General features: G+C 38.3%; 1 protein-coding gene across 1 annotated transcript; it reads right to left on the minus strand.

Annotated features, from left to right (window-relative positions):
- Window positions 1-4,945: 4,945 nt before the first annotated feature.
- ildr1a (immunoglobulin-like domain containing receptor 1a) lies at window positions 4,946-11,435 on the minus strand. Its single transcript, XM_046838400.1, has 8 exons — window positions 11,194-11,435; window positions 9,275-9,445; window positions 8,711-8,860; window positions 8,149-8,268; window positions 7,885-8,031; window positions 6,796-6,924; window positions 5,951-6,606; window positions 4,946-5,527 (listed from the first exon to the last, which is right to left on the minus strand). Exons 1-8 carry the CDS (start codon window positions 11,240-11,242, stop codon window positions 5,489-5,491), a joined length of 1,461 nt encoding a protein of 486 aa, XP_046694356.1. The 5' UTR covers window positions 11,243-11,435; the 3' UTR covers window positions 4,946-5,488.
- Window positions 11,436-14,276: the final 2,841 nt, after the last annotated feature.

Raw genomic sequence — 14,276 nt, forward strand, 5'->3', positions numbered from 1 at the left:
TCTTCTTCTTTCGGCTGCTCCCATTAGGGGTCGCCACAGCGGATCATCCGTCTCCATACCACCCTGTCCTCTACATCTGCCTCTTTCACACCAACTACCTGCATGTCTTCCCTCACCACATCCATGAACCTCCTCCTTGGCCTTCCTCTTTTCCTCCTACCTGGTGACTCCATCTTCAGCATTCTTCTACCAATATAATTCATGTCCCTTCTCTGCACATGTCCAAACCATCTCAATCTCGCCTCCCTCACCTTGTCACCAAAACATCCTACATGTGCTGTCCCTCTAATAAACTCATTTCTAATCTTGTCCATCCTCGTCACTCCCAACGAAAACCTTAACATCTTCAGCTCTGCTACCTCCAGCTCTGCCTCCTGCCTTTTACTCAATGCCACTGTCTCTAATCCATACAACATCGCAGGTCTCACCACAGTCCTATAAACTTTCCCTTTCATTCTTGCAGATACCCTACTATCACAAATCACTCCTGTCACTCTTCTCCACCCACTCCACCCTGCCTGCACTCTTTTCTTTACTTCTAACACACTCTCCATTACTTTGCACTGTTGACCCCAGGTACCTGAACCTCCACCTTCTCCACCTCTTCTCCCTGCAACCGCATCACCCACTGCCCTCCCTCTCATTCACACACATGTACTCTGTCTTACTCCTACTGACTTTCATTCCCCTTCTCTCCAGCGCATATCTCCACCTCTCCAGGCTCTTCTCAACCTGCTCTACTCTCACCACAAATCACAATATCATCTGCAAACATCATAGTCCAGGGAGACTCCTGTCTGACCTCGTCCGTCAACCTGTCCATCACCACTGCAAACAGGAAAGGGCTCAGGGCCGATCCTTGATGCAGTCCAACCTTCACCCTGAACCAGTCTGTCGTACCTACTGCACACTTCACTGCCGTCACACTGTCCTCATACATGTCCTTCACCACCCTCACATACTTCTCTGACACACCTGACTTCCTCATACAATACCACAACTCCTCTCTTGGCACTCTGTCGACGCTTTCTAAATCCACAAATACACAATGCAATTCCTTCTGTCCTTCTCTATACTTCTCCATCAACATCCTCAAAGCAAATAAGGCATCTGTGGTGCTCTTCCTTGGCATGAAACCATACTGTTGCTCACAGATGGTCACCTCTTCTCTCAGCCTGGCTTCCACTACTCTTTCCCATAACTTCATGGTGTGACTGATCAACTTAATTCCCCTGTAGTTACTGCAGGTCTGCACATCTCCTTATGCTTAAAGATCGGTACCAGCACACTCCTTCTCCATTCCTCAGGCATCCTCTCCTTCCAGAATCCTGTTAAACAATCTGGTTAAAAACCCACTGCCATCTCTCCTAAACATCTCCACGCTTCTACCGGTATGTCATCTGGTCCAACCGACTTTCCATTCTTCATCCTCTTAATCGCTGCTCTCACTTCCTCCTTACTAATCCTATCTACATCCTGCTTCACCAACTCCACATCATCCAACCTTCTCTCTGTGATTTTCCTCATTCATCAGCTGCTCAAAATACTCCCTCCACCTTCTCAACACACTCTCCTCACTAGTCAACACATTTCCTCTCCATCCTTTATTGCTCTAACTTGCAGTACATCCTTCCCAGCTCGGTCCCTCTGCCTGGCCAATCGGTATAAATCCTTTTCTCCTTCCTTAGTGTCCAACCTCTTATACAGCTCCTCATATGCCTTTTCCTTGGCTTTCGCCACATCCCTTTTTACCTGCTGCCGCATCTCCTTGTAATCCTGCCTACTTTTCTCATCACTCTGTCGATCCCACTTCTGTTTTGCCAACCTCTTTCCCTAATGCTCTCCTGCACTTCCTCATTCCACCACCACGTCTCCTTGTCTTGCTTTCTATTTCCAGATGTCACACCAAGTACTTTTCTAGCTGCCTCCCTCATCACTCCTGCAGTAGTTGCCCAATCATCCGGCACCTCTTCACCACCACCAAGCCCCTGTCTGACCTCTTCCCTGAACCTCACACTACACTCTTCCTCCTTCAGTTTCCACCATCTTATTCTTCTTTCAATCCTTACTTTCCTCCTCTTCTTCTTCGCCTCCAAAACCATCCTACAGACCACCATCCGATGCTGTCTAGCTACACTGTCCCCGCCAACACCTTACAGTCTCCAATCTCCTTCAGGTTGCATCTCCTGCATAGCACATAGTCCACCTGTGTGCACCTTCCTCCACTCTTATCGTCACCCTATGATCCTCCTTCTTCTTAAAATACGTGTTCACCACTGCCATTTCCATCCTTTTAGCAAAATCTACCACCATCTGCCCTTCCACATTCCTCTCCTTAAAACCATACCTACCCATCACCTCCTCATCACCTCTGTTCCTTCACCTACATGCCCATTAAAGTCTGCCCCAATCACCAATCGTTCTTTCCTAGGTACACCATCTACCACTTCATCTAATTCACTCCAGAATCTTTCCTTTTCCTCCATCTCACAGCCAACTTGTGGAGCATAGGCACTGATGACATTTATCATCATCCTTCAACTTCCACCTTCACGATCATCACCCTATCAGAAACTCTCTTCACCTCCACTACACTCTTACTGTACTCTTCCTTCAGAATCACCCCTACACCATTTCTCTTCCCATCCACACCATGATAAAACAGTTTAAACCCACCTCCAATGTTCCTGGCCTTACTCCCTTTCCACTTGGTCTCCTGAACACACAGCATATCTACCTTTCTCCTCTCCATCATATCAGCTATCTCTCCCTTTACCCTTCATAGTACCAACATTTAAAGTACCAACCCGAACCTCTACTCTCCTACACTGCTCCTTTTCCTGCCGTCTCTGTAGACGTCTTCCTCCTCTCCTTCTCCTCCTTGACCAACAGTAGCCCAATTTCCACGGTACCCTGTCGGCTAACGATACCTGTGGCGGTCGTTGTTAACCCGGGCCTCGACCGATCCGGTATGAAATTCTCCTTTGTGATCCGCATATTTGATTTGGCACGTTTTACGCTGGATGCCCTTCCTAACCCAACCCTCCCCACATTGGATTGTGCCCCCCTAATGGCTGGGTTATATATATATATATATATATATATATATATATATATATATATATATATATATATATATATATATATATATATATATATATATATAGTTAAAAAAAATCATATATTGTGATTTCTGTGATATATATAATATAAATAATGTGTATATGTAATTTTTTTATATAAAGAATGTATATAAATGATTAGTATTGTTTTTTTGCATTATATATGGTTATATGGTTACATATATCATTAAAAAAAAAATGCACACCCCTCCTTGCTCACTAGTTTTTCTTTATTTCTCTTATTTTCATATTACATTGTACATTAAATACTTAAGACATTCAAAATATGAAATAACACGTATGGAATTATGTAGTAAGCAAAAAGAAAGTATTAAATAAACCACAATATGTTAAGATTTTAAATTCCCCCAAGTTTTAGCTTTGTTGACAGTTTAGCAAATTTATCTGATCAGATTCTCTGGATTACCTGGAATGGCTTTCAGTTCACAGTTGTGCCTGATCCAGGGTTCGTTTGTGACTTTTCTTAAACGCCTTCTGAATGTGCTTTAGACCATCAGTCAATAGCCTTATTACTGCTACAAAAGGAAAAAAAAAACCTGAAGGAGGAGGGTGTGTCCAAACTTTGGACTGGTACTGTATATATTAATCATTAGTTTATTTAGGATTTCTATGTGAAAGTACAAATTAGAGGGGACATAACATTTAATTACAGCTTTATTTTTTAAGTTATACCTGACAATGCTCATAAAAATCACAAATACCACAAAAAACCTTCCACCACATACATGGCAACAAGTCATTTTTCTATATAAATCTTTAAATTCAAATTTATTTTAATTTTATGTATTTAGGTTCTTAATTTTTTTTATTTTTTACATTATTTGTTGAGCTTGTATCAGACAATTGATGAATATCATATGTAAAAATGTTGCATAAAAAAAAAAAAAAAATAAAAGACTATATACAAAAGAAAAAAAGGACACAGGTATGTTACCGCTACCCACGGATTCACGGATTGGGTTTACTTCATTTAGACAGATGTATCTAAACTATAGATTGTAATAATATAACTGTTTGTTGGAGCTTAGAGGATAAGAAATTTTTTTTTTTTTTACTCAAAATGTGCTTCTGACAGAAAATAACCATTTTCAGAAATTGCTTACAAGAATAAATACACTTAAAATATATACACACACAAGATTCATAATTTTATGTAAACAGCTTTAAAATCATGATGTGTGCCCCATATATATATATATATATATATATATATATATATATATATATATATATATATATATATATATATATATATATATATATATAATTTTTTATTAATTTTTTTTTTTTTTAGGGCTGTCAATCACTTCACATATTTATCTGTGATTAATCACATGATTGTAATATCATCAGGACCAAACTGAACTTTTGCCATGTTTCCACACAGACTGTTTAAATGTGTGCATCATTGTGTATTTTGGAGCTTGTTTCAAGACAGTAATACAAATTATTTAAATAATGTACAATTATTTTCAGTGGAGTTGTTTATTTATTTTTTTTATATCCGACGTTGAGAATAATCGTGGGTTGCGTTGAAGGTTTTTAATTTTGCCTCTTTACCTATTTATATTTATAATAAAAAATGGTCAAACAGAAATGTGTGCCGCATTAATCGCACTTTAACAACATTAGTGTCGTTAAAACCACCTTTTAAAGAAATCCAAACAAAAAACTTATTTTTGGCAGCTCTAAAATATATACACGTGTGTGTGTGTGTGTGTGTGTGTGTGTATGTATATATATATATATATATATATATATATATATATATATATATATATATACACATACACACATATACATATATACATACACACACACACACACACACACACACACAATATGGGGCACATCATGATTCTATAGCTGTTTAATATTTTATTTATATACATCACATCACACACACACATTACATACATACACACACACACATACATACACACACTTTACAGTTGGTTGCACTAGATTATGGACTAGAAAAGGAGAAACTGCTCACCTGCTTCATTTTACAAACCATGTTCTTAAAATCCCTAGAGTCGGGGCAGCCACTGAATTTTATGTTGCCTTGAAATACAGCATGGAACAGATGGGATGAAATTGGCAAAAGAGCCCAAAGGCTCACCCATTGATGGGGAATAAAAAAACTGTCTAACAGCATTAACATCCTTCAATTCTTTGAAGCTTAGGAATTAAGGCAGTAGGTCTCAAAAGGCAGTGTTGGTCATGCCCAGTGTAACATTTCTTTACAAAGTATATAAAAATCTTCAAATACTTTTCACTATGCAGTGCTGTCCTTGGCACATGCTTTCGGGATAGTCTCCGTAATGGTGCAAGGCAGAGAGGCTTCAGATTACTACACTTGTACCACTCAATGAACTGGTAGCCTGAGGAAAAGAGAAGTCTTGGTTAATATCCAATCCAAAAAATAAAATAAAAAGAATGTCTGTGTGTTTCTGTGCAATTTCAGCACCATAGTGTGTCCTAAAACACCCAGAGAATTCCCAATCATTTACATTTATGGCATTTGGCAGACGCCCTAATCCAGAGCGATTTACACCTGAGCAGAGGAGGGTTAAGGGCCTTGCTCAAGGGCCCAGCAGTGGCAGCTTGGCCTCAATGACTTTGAGGTCAAAAAAGAGAAGAAGTGCTTAAGAAAAAAATAATCTCCAGGTCCAAGTGTTAGTAGGATTGTCAAAAAAAAAAACCTGAACAGATGTAATCCCAGGAAGGTAGAGCAAGCTATTAAATGTTTGGAAAAACATGTACAATTTTTTTTTTTTTAGAAAAGAAGGTTTTTAGACTCTTACAGGGTAGCGATCGGGCCGCCTTGTCGGCTTCTGGCCTGGCTCATACTCGCTGTAGCTCGGTGGGTGATCAGACCACTGTCCGGCTCTGGGTCCACCCCGGGCTCCGTTTCTAGGTCCACCTGATCTCCTGCCGCTTTCATATTCCGAGTATCCTCTACCGTTCTCCAGCAAGTCCTCTCTTGATCGTGAACGAGGCCGATAACTCGCTTGGCTCCGGTTATCCAGAAAGTCTTCCTGGCTGTAACTGCGTGGAATGCCATGTCTAGATGAAGGAGGCCGGCGCTGCCGGTTGTAGCTTGACGAGCCACTAGAGTGTGTCGGGTGGTGACGGCGGGAGGCGGGGCCATCGTCCAACCCAGAAAGCATGCTGGGTGGGCCGGCGGAGAAGGGCACAGTCTGGACCATGTGCACGGGCTGAGGTGGAATCATGCCGTTGTTTACTTCCATCTCCCTCACCTGGTTCTCAAGATAATCCAGGACCTTGTTGGCACTGTCCCTGCTGTGCATGCTTAGTGATGACATAGGTCCTGGCATAGGTCCTGGCATAGGTCCTGCCATGTGGACAGGCATGTGGACAGGCATAGGGCCAGGATGACCAGGATGTGGGAGGGGCATAGGAGGAATGGGGGACATGGGGATCTTTCCTGATGCTGAACCTAAAACAAGAATGTAAGGCTTTAGTGAACACGTGACTGCTTAAGTGTATCATTCATAGATAAAATCATTGGTTATAGAAATTAGTTTAGCTATGGCATTATAGTGAAAGATGTATACCCTGGAATAAGGTCTTGTTCAATTCTAAATAAAAAGAACACTTCATATATGCCAAATTCAAATGAACTGACCTGCATACAACATGGGATTCATTTGATATGCAGAGCTGTGAGAGCTCAGGGGTGCGTAGATCGGTTGACCATTAGTCCAGGAGCTCATCGCCTTCTGGGCCTCTTTCATCATCCTGTGTTGCATCACCACTAAGAGCAAGAACAGAGTGTTAGTTAATTTCAATCTGTTTGCTTTTTTTTTGAATGCAATCTATTCCAAAACTGCAATATAATCGATGGCCACAAGTGAGCGCCATAGTGCTTTTGAATTCACTGGTTGGAGAGGGGAGCAGCCACATCCTGCCTGTCAGTGCTGCAGGAGTATGAGAAGTTAAAAGACTATTAACAAGGACGCATACTGATTGTACGCTTGAATGAAAGCACATGCCTGTTTGTACACCTTTAAAGATCATGAAATTGAAGCAGAAGTGTTTTTATTTATTTATTTGGAAACACTAGAATTAAGGTTTGAAGTTCACTTATAGTTCTTTATTCAGAAATACAGGAAGTCCCTGCCCTAATGCACGATGGTTCGACTTACGACTCTTCAATCTTACGATATCAAAAACAGCACAGTAAAAATACTAATAATTGAAGTTTTGCGTGGCAGGCAAAACTTGTGAGATGCCTTCAATCGTTTTGGATTAGATTTTTTTCCCCTTGTGTTTTTGGTGTTTTAAAGCCCAGTGTAGCTCTCGTCTCTCCTTTTTATCGCCGTTGCCAGACACTGAAACAGAGTGCACAGCCCTTCACTCACGAACCAGTCTGGACAGCCAGCAGCCACATATATATACTGTATGGTTTATACAGTACGGTACAGTAAATTGTTGTTTTACAAAATTATTTGTTAATAATTTAACAAATGACACTATTCTACCTCATACTAATATTTTCTTTAAGGTTTCATGGGTAGGCTAGGCCATGTCTCAGCTTGCGAAGTAGGGACTAGCTGTACGCGTTTCTTTTATTTTCATTCAAAATCTTTACGGTCCATGACTAGTAGGTTACAGTTTCAAGGCGTATACCTGCCTGTTGCAGTCATTTATCGATTTCCTCACTCAAATACAATACATTATTGTTATAATCTTTAATATGTATGGTAATTCTTACTTTTCTCGGGGCAGCAGCAGGTTCGTGGGCAGCATGGGCAACGGACATAGCAGCAACATTTCTGCGGGCAACACTGGCAGCAGCAGATGCAAAAGAGGATGATAAGGAGAAAGGCCCCGATGATTAAGAAGAATACAGTCAGCCAATCTAAAAAGACAAAGACACATTAGTTATTAGGAAGCTCATATCTTACTTGTATATTTAAAGACAAGAGTGTTTGTGTCATGGGTTCCCTGGTTTCCATTCCCAATATCAAGTGCTTACTGTAAACTATGAGCTTGATGTATTTCGTCGGATATCCACTTGTATCTCCAGGGGCATCAACAGAGCAAACGTAGACACCATTGTCCCACCACATCACCTCTTGGATCAACAGGTCCGCCTCTGATAGACGGAGATGGAGAGAAAGTGACAGACCGTGAAACATACTAAAAATCATATGATCAAAATCAAAAATGCACTTTTTTTGTTTTTAACAATTGTTAATCAGTCAGTAAAAAAAAAAGTCATATCAGTTCTTGCTGAGATGCATATGTTCTTTTAATTTCAGTGGGATATGGAAATATATTAATGCAAAATCTAAATTTTTCTGTAAAATTAAATCTTTAATAAACTCGTTTGTTTTTGGGTAACTATCAGACGTCAGCATTCAATCTTGCCATATCAATAATATTGACTTAAGATCACTCAATTGCACTGAAAATTCTGCCTTGGGATTTTAATTCCTTCTTCTGGGCACTGGGGCAGAATCTACGGATCTATTGCTTGGAATAAATAATGATTTCATGCTCTGGGAGATTATAAACGAACAATGAAACAGACATACTGTTCTGGACGGTGATTCTACGCCCGCTGTATTCTGGACCCAGAGTCGTCTCACCGGAGCCGTATTTCTGAGCCACAGTCCTAATAGTGCGCTGGCTATCTGGGCAGTCATTGGACGGATCCTGACCCAGTTGGAGAGTTGCCTGGTAGCCTGAAGAGCAAGTTCACAGAGCACCAACAAAATTATAATAAATAATTCATCCTATGTTAAAAGGGACTACATAGAGAATCCTACAGTGGGTTTTTTTTTTTGTGTAGAATAAATGAATTACAGTTGTCTTTAGATTAACTATATTTCAGCAAACTTCCCCTTCACATGCTGAACACTTGGTCCACTTAGATAGTATTCACATTCACCACAAGTTTAAACTGAGTAGTGGAATAAAAATCTACATTAAAAACACTACCCTGTTAAAATCTCATATTGCATTAAGTCTATATTAAACAGAAGTTCTCACACAAGTTCTCAGTTCAAATCCTTTCTAACACATCCTTTCCTTCATCCTTCCTTTCTGTGATTCAGATACTGCAAGTATACAGCATGTGGTGAACTTTTGACCCTCACCTGTGGAGTAGTATTCGAGCACAGGGTCTTTGCAGAACGACTTGTAGAGCCACGTGACCAGCACAGTCTGAAGGTTGGCTGAAGTGGAATAATCACAGCGGAGTGTGATAGGGACAAACAGACCTGTGCTGTACTGCGACACAGGTGTCGTCACCTGGACCGAATACACTTCTGTATGATAAACAAATACACATTGGTGAGGAAAGAATTATTCAGAAAAAAAAAAAAAAAAAAACACAAAAAATTTGAAGCTCAAAAGTCTGATTGGAAATGACAAAAAATCTATTTCACAACACAAACGTCAACCAGATGTGCCACTGAGAAACAAAAATTCCTGCGTGTTCGTCATTCCGTATAAATAGATCAAACGTGAACATAAACATCACACACCTTTTCTCTCACACACACACACACACGCACGCGCGCTTACCTATGCACCCGAGCCATATCAAAGTGCATATCAAAGAAACAACTTATAGAAGAATAGAACTTATAGAACTTTAAATCTCTCATTTTTCCATAATCTCTCTACATATTATGTTAAAAAAAAGTCTAAAATTACTGAATTTGTTTTAAAATCATTGTTCAGGTTAATTCTAGTAATAATAATAATAACATGTTTAATTTATATAGCGCCTTTCCCAAGCTCAAGGACGCTTTACAAGGTACAGTATTTCAAGACAGATGAAATATAGTGTAACATACATCTACATATTCGTCGGACATTTGCCCAGGACGAAGGATGGCATGCAGCTGCATGAGATAATAACAGAAGAAAACACTATACACAGAAACATACAGTACAAGAGATAGAACTCTACATAGTACACGATACATACACCACAATTCAGAAAAATTAAGGACTCCTAGAAAACTCATGTGGTTTAGTTAAACCATAAATCATACCTAATCACAGTATGGTTGTGGGACATATGGCACTTAAATATAGAAGCATTTTTGAAATTATTGAATTATTAAAATATCTTATTGGATTGTTTAAGGTTTGTAAAGATTGAAGCTTTTCTGATCTCTTCTGTCGTATGGTTTAATTAGAAATCGTGTAAAGTGTGTGCACATGTAAATACAACAAGGTCTTAAAAATGACAAAAACATTGAGATTATAGAGTTATGTGTTAATTATTATAGAATCATTGAGAGAGAGAGAGAGAGAGAGAGAGAGAGAGAGAGAGAGAGAGAGAGAGAGAGAGATGTTAGTGAAACAAAAAGAGCAAAACCTGCTGAACTGGAAAGGTAGAGAGCAGGACAGGAAATATTTTCATGCTGCTAAAAACCCACACCATCACACACCAATACATACAAATGCCCACACAGTAACACACAAATCAACTCATACAAACAGACTTTTACTGCTTCTGGTTATCTTCAGAATATACACATACATATTTGTATGTGTGTGATAACATTTTGTATTATTAAAAGTATACACACGCGCACACATACACGTATATATGTATATGTGTGTGTGTGTGCGTGTGTATGTGTGTGTAAATATACATACATATATGTAAACATACATACATGTATGTATGTATGTATGTATGTATGTACATATGTGTGTGTGTGTGTGTGTGTGTAAATAATTGTCAAAGTCTGAAACACTTTGAAATTGTTCTATACGAGCCAAATATGTAGAATTTCATTCCTAAACTGATAATAAACAGCTTCATTAAGTTTTCAATAAATAAAAATAAAAACCGAGCCAAGAGACAAACAGAAGGAAGCGTCGTGTAGTCATCCGTAAACACCTGTAATCACGTGACCGATACTAATGTCCATTGTTGTATCTTTTTCGGTTTCGTCTGTACTGAAGTTTATATACATGTATATACACACAACATTTCGTTTTCATTCTAAATACCTAAATTAAACGGGGGGAAAGTCTTTAAAGCGACTCTTACCTGAGAGCAGAAGACTGAGGAGCACCGGCGCCAGTATCAGTGACTTCATTTTGAGTTTATTCAAAACACAAAATGTATGAGCACATATGAAACTCACAAAAAAAAAACACAACTATGTAGAAAAAATTGTTGTATAAAATTGGCAGTTTTTTGTGTTTAAAAAGATTAAACCTGCAGTAGGTTAGCTGAAGTTTCCCTGAGTGTCCCCAGGCTGCTGCTCGGCCCTGTTCCTCCACAACCTTCCGCAGTCCTCTAACCCCTCCCCCAAACAGGTGCTTCACGTGACGTCATGGCGCCGCTCGCGCACAGGTATCCCGGAGTGAGGGCATCAGAGCAAATACTTCAGTCTAATTCAAAATGGCGGCCAAATGTCTCCAAACACTGCATTTCAGTAGCTAGCATCACTTATATATATATATATATATATATATATATATATATATATATATATATATATATATATATATATATAGGGTTAGGATTTATATCATATCACTACCACATTAACCTCTGTGTGATTAAGATTAGTGGTGTTTGCTAGTATATAAGCTAACCTTATTCTAACCTCTTTGTGTAAATAATGAAATCTATTCAAGTCTACCACAACGTTTCTCCTTCTTTCTTTTTTCTATCTATCTATCTATCTATCTATCTATCTATCTATCTATCTATCTATCTATCTATCTATCTATCTATCTATCTATCTATTCTTAGTTTTGATTTATTGAATATCATCTACATCAAGGCAAACATAAACTTCTGTAAAATTAGTGTAATTTCTATATTGAAAGTTGTATTTAAAACCTTTACACCTTTAATTATTAACATTTTGAAGTATATACACATTATTACATCATTATTAATATATATTATTTGTATATACACAATATGACGTTGTATATTTTCTTTGACACAAATGTCCAGTTTTTGTATTTTTGTTCCATTGATTTCTTTTGGTTTCTGTAAACTATAGCAATACAAAAAAAAAAAACAATAAACATGAAGTGTGTGTAACATGAAATGTGTTAATAAATATAAATATCAACTTGTGTTACCGGTTTCAGACACACTTTATGGTTGTACATCCGAAACATCCTGTTTCAAAAGAAACCCAGACTGAATCCTGAACAATGACGTTGTCCATTTTTTTTGCCCTTTTCCGCTCTGGTAACATACTTAAATCAGTTGATTCTCAAAACCAATAAATAAAATAAAAATATATTCAGTATAATTTCTCTAATGAATATTATATCAATGCATACAGCAATATTTTAACTCAGTAAAGTTTTTGCACTTTTAACAATTGACTGAATATAATACATCTGTGACAACAGATTTATTATACTATGAATAATTATCTTCTATAAATGTATACTATGTACTGGAAAATGTAATTATGTAAACAAGAAATTAATTTGAAGTGTATTTAGTTGAAGTTATTACAGTTTTTCTCAGTTGCTTTGGAGCATTTATCGAATCATTCTTAATATTTGCAAACCAGTAAGTGCATTTTCTCAAAATCCTCAGTTCATCTCTCAAAAGTAAGTATTTGTGTCAATGAACATCTCATTACCATCAGAATGAAAAAAAAACCTTTGTCGTTGTTCACAAATAAGATCGTCAATATGTTTAGTCATGTTGTCAGTTTCAGGATTTCTTGATATTGTTTGATATGGTATTCTTGATATGGTTTGGATCACAATGACTGAAATGCACAAAATTTGACTTCCTTCTGTTTGGCGTCTATGAATTTCAGCAGCACAAATTCATTTATTTGATTGCATATTTGATTTATATTGATTGCAAGAGACCGGACAGGATTCACACTTTTACTGTACTGTACAAGTGTTTGTTTGTTTCTTAATTGTTCATCCATTTTCAGAATGTATAATTCTGTGTTTTGCTCTGTCTGTATACACTCTCCAACTGAACGTTCACAAGATTTAGAGAACTAGTTGATTATTGGTTGATCTGATGCCGTTCACTCGCCTTCATTAGTGACATTCAAGATTCAGCTGCACAATTCATCAATTCAAGTCACATTTACAAAAGAAGTTCAATGGGAATTTTAGATGACAGATGATGACAACTGGTATAACCATCTTGCATTCAATGACTTATGCCATGAACTGATGCTGAGATATTTTGGGGGTTAAAACTATTCAGGTCAAACCAATATAATATATTTTGATCAACAAGGCAAAAACAACTTATAACACTTCCTTATGAAGGAAACAGAATACAATTGTGCCTATTAACCAGTGATCCTTGGAGCACTATGGCCCTGACAAGAATAAAGTAGATACTAAAGATTTTTTTAAATATGAAATATATATTATATTATATTATATTATATTATATTATATTATATTATAATATATTATAATTACATGTATGAGGACAGTGTGAACATATATGAGGACAGTGTGACAGCAGTGAAGTGTGCACTAGGAACGACAGACTGGTTCAAGGTGGAGGTTGGACTGCATCAAGGACCGGCTCTGAGCCCTTTCCTGTTTGCAGTGGTGATTGACAGGTTGACGGACAAGGTCAGACAGGAGTCTCTGTGGACTATGATGTTTGCAGATGATATTGTGATTTGTGGTGAGAGTAGAGAGCAGGTTGAGAAGAGCCTGAGAGGTGGAGATATGCGCTGGAAAGAAGGGGAATGAAAGTAAGTAGGAGTAAGACAGAGTACATGTGTGTGAATGAGAGGGAGGGCAGTGGAGTGGTGCGGTTGCAGGGATAAGAGGTGGAGAAGGTGGAGGAGTTCAGGTACCTGGGGTCAACAGTGCAAAGTAATGGAGAGTGTGTCAGAGAAGTGAAGAAAAGAGTGCAGGCCACCCAGTGGGTGGAGAAGTGTGGCAGTGTGGAAGTGTTTGTGATAGAAGAGTATCTGTGAGCGTGAAAGGGAAAGTTTATAGGACTGTGGTGAGACCTGCGATGTTGTATGGATTAGAGACAGTGGCATTGAGTAAAAGACAGGAGGTAGCAGAGCTGAAGATGTTGAGGTTTTTATTGGGAGTGACGGTGCAATGGACAGGATTAGAAATGAGTTTATTAGAGGGACAACGCATGTAGGA

The sequence above is a fragment of the Silurus meridionalis genome, chromosome 24 (assembly GCF_014805685.1).
Source record: "Silurus meridionalis isolate SWU-2019-XX chromosome 24, ASM1480568v1, whole genome shotgun sequence".
NCBI classification, from domain to species: Eukaryota; Metazoa; Chordata; class Actinopteri; order Siluriformes; family Siluridae; genus Silurus; species Silurus meridionalis.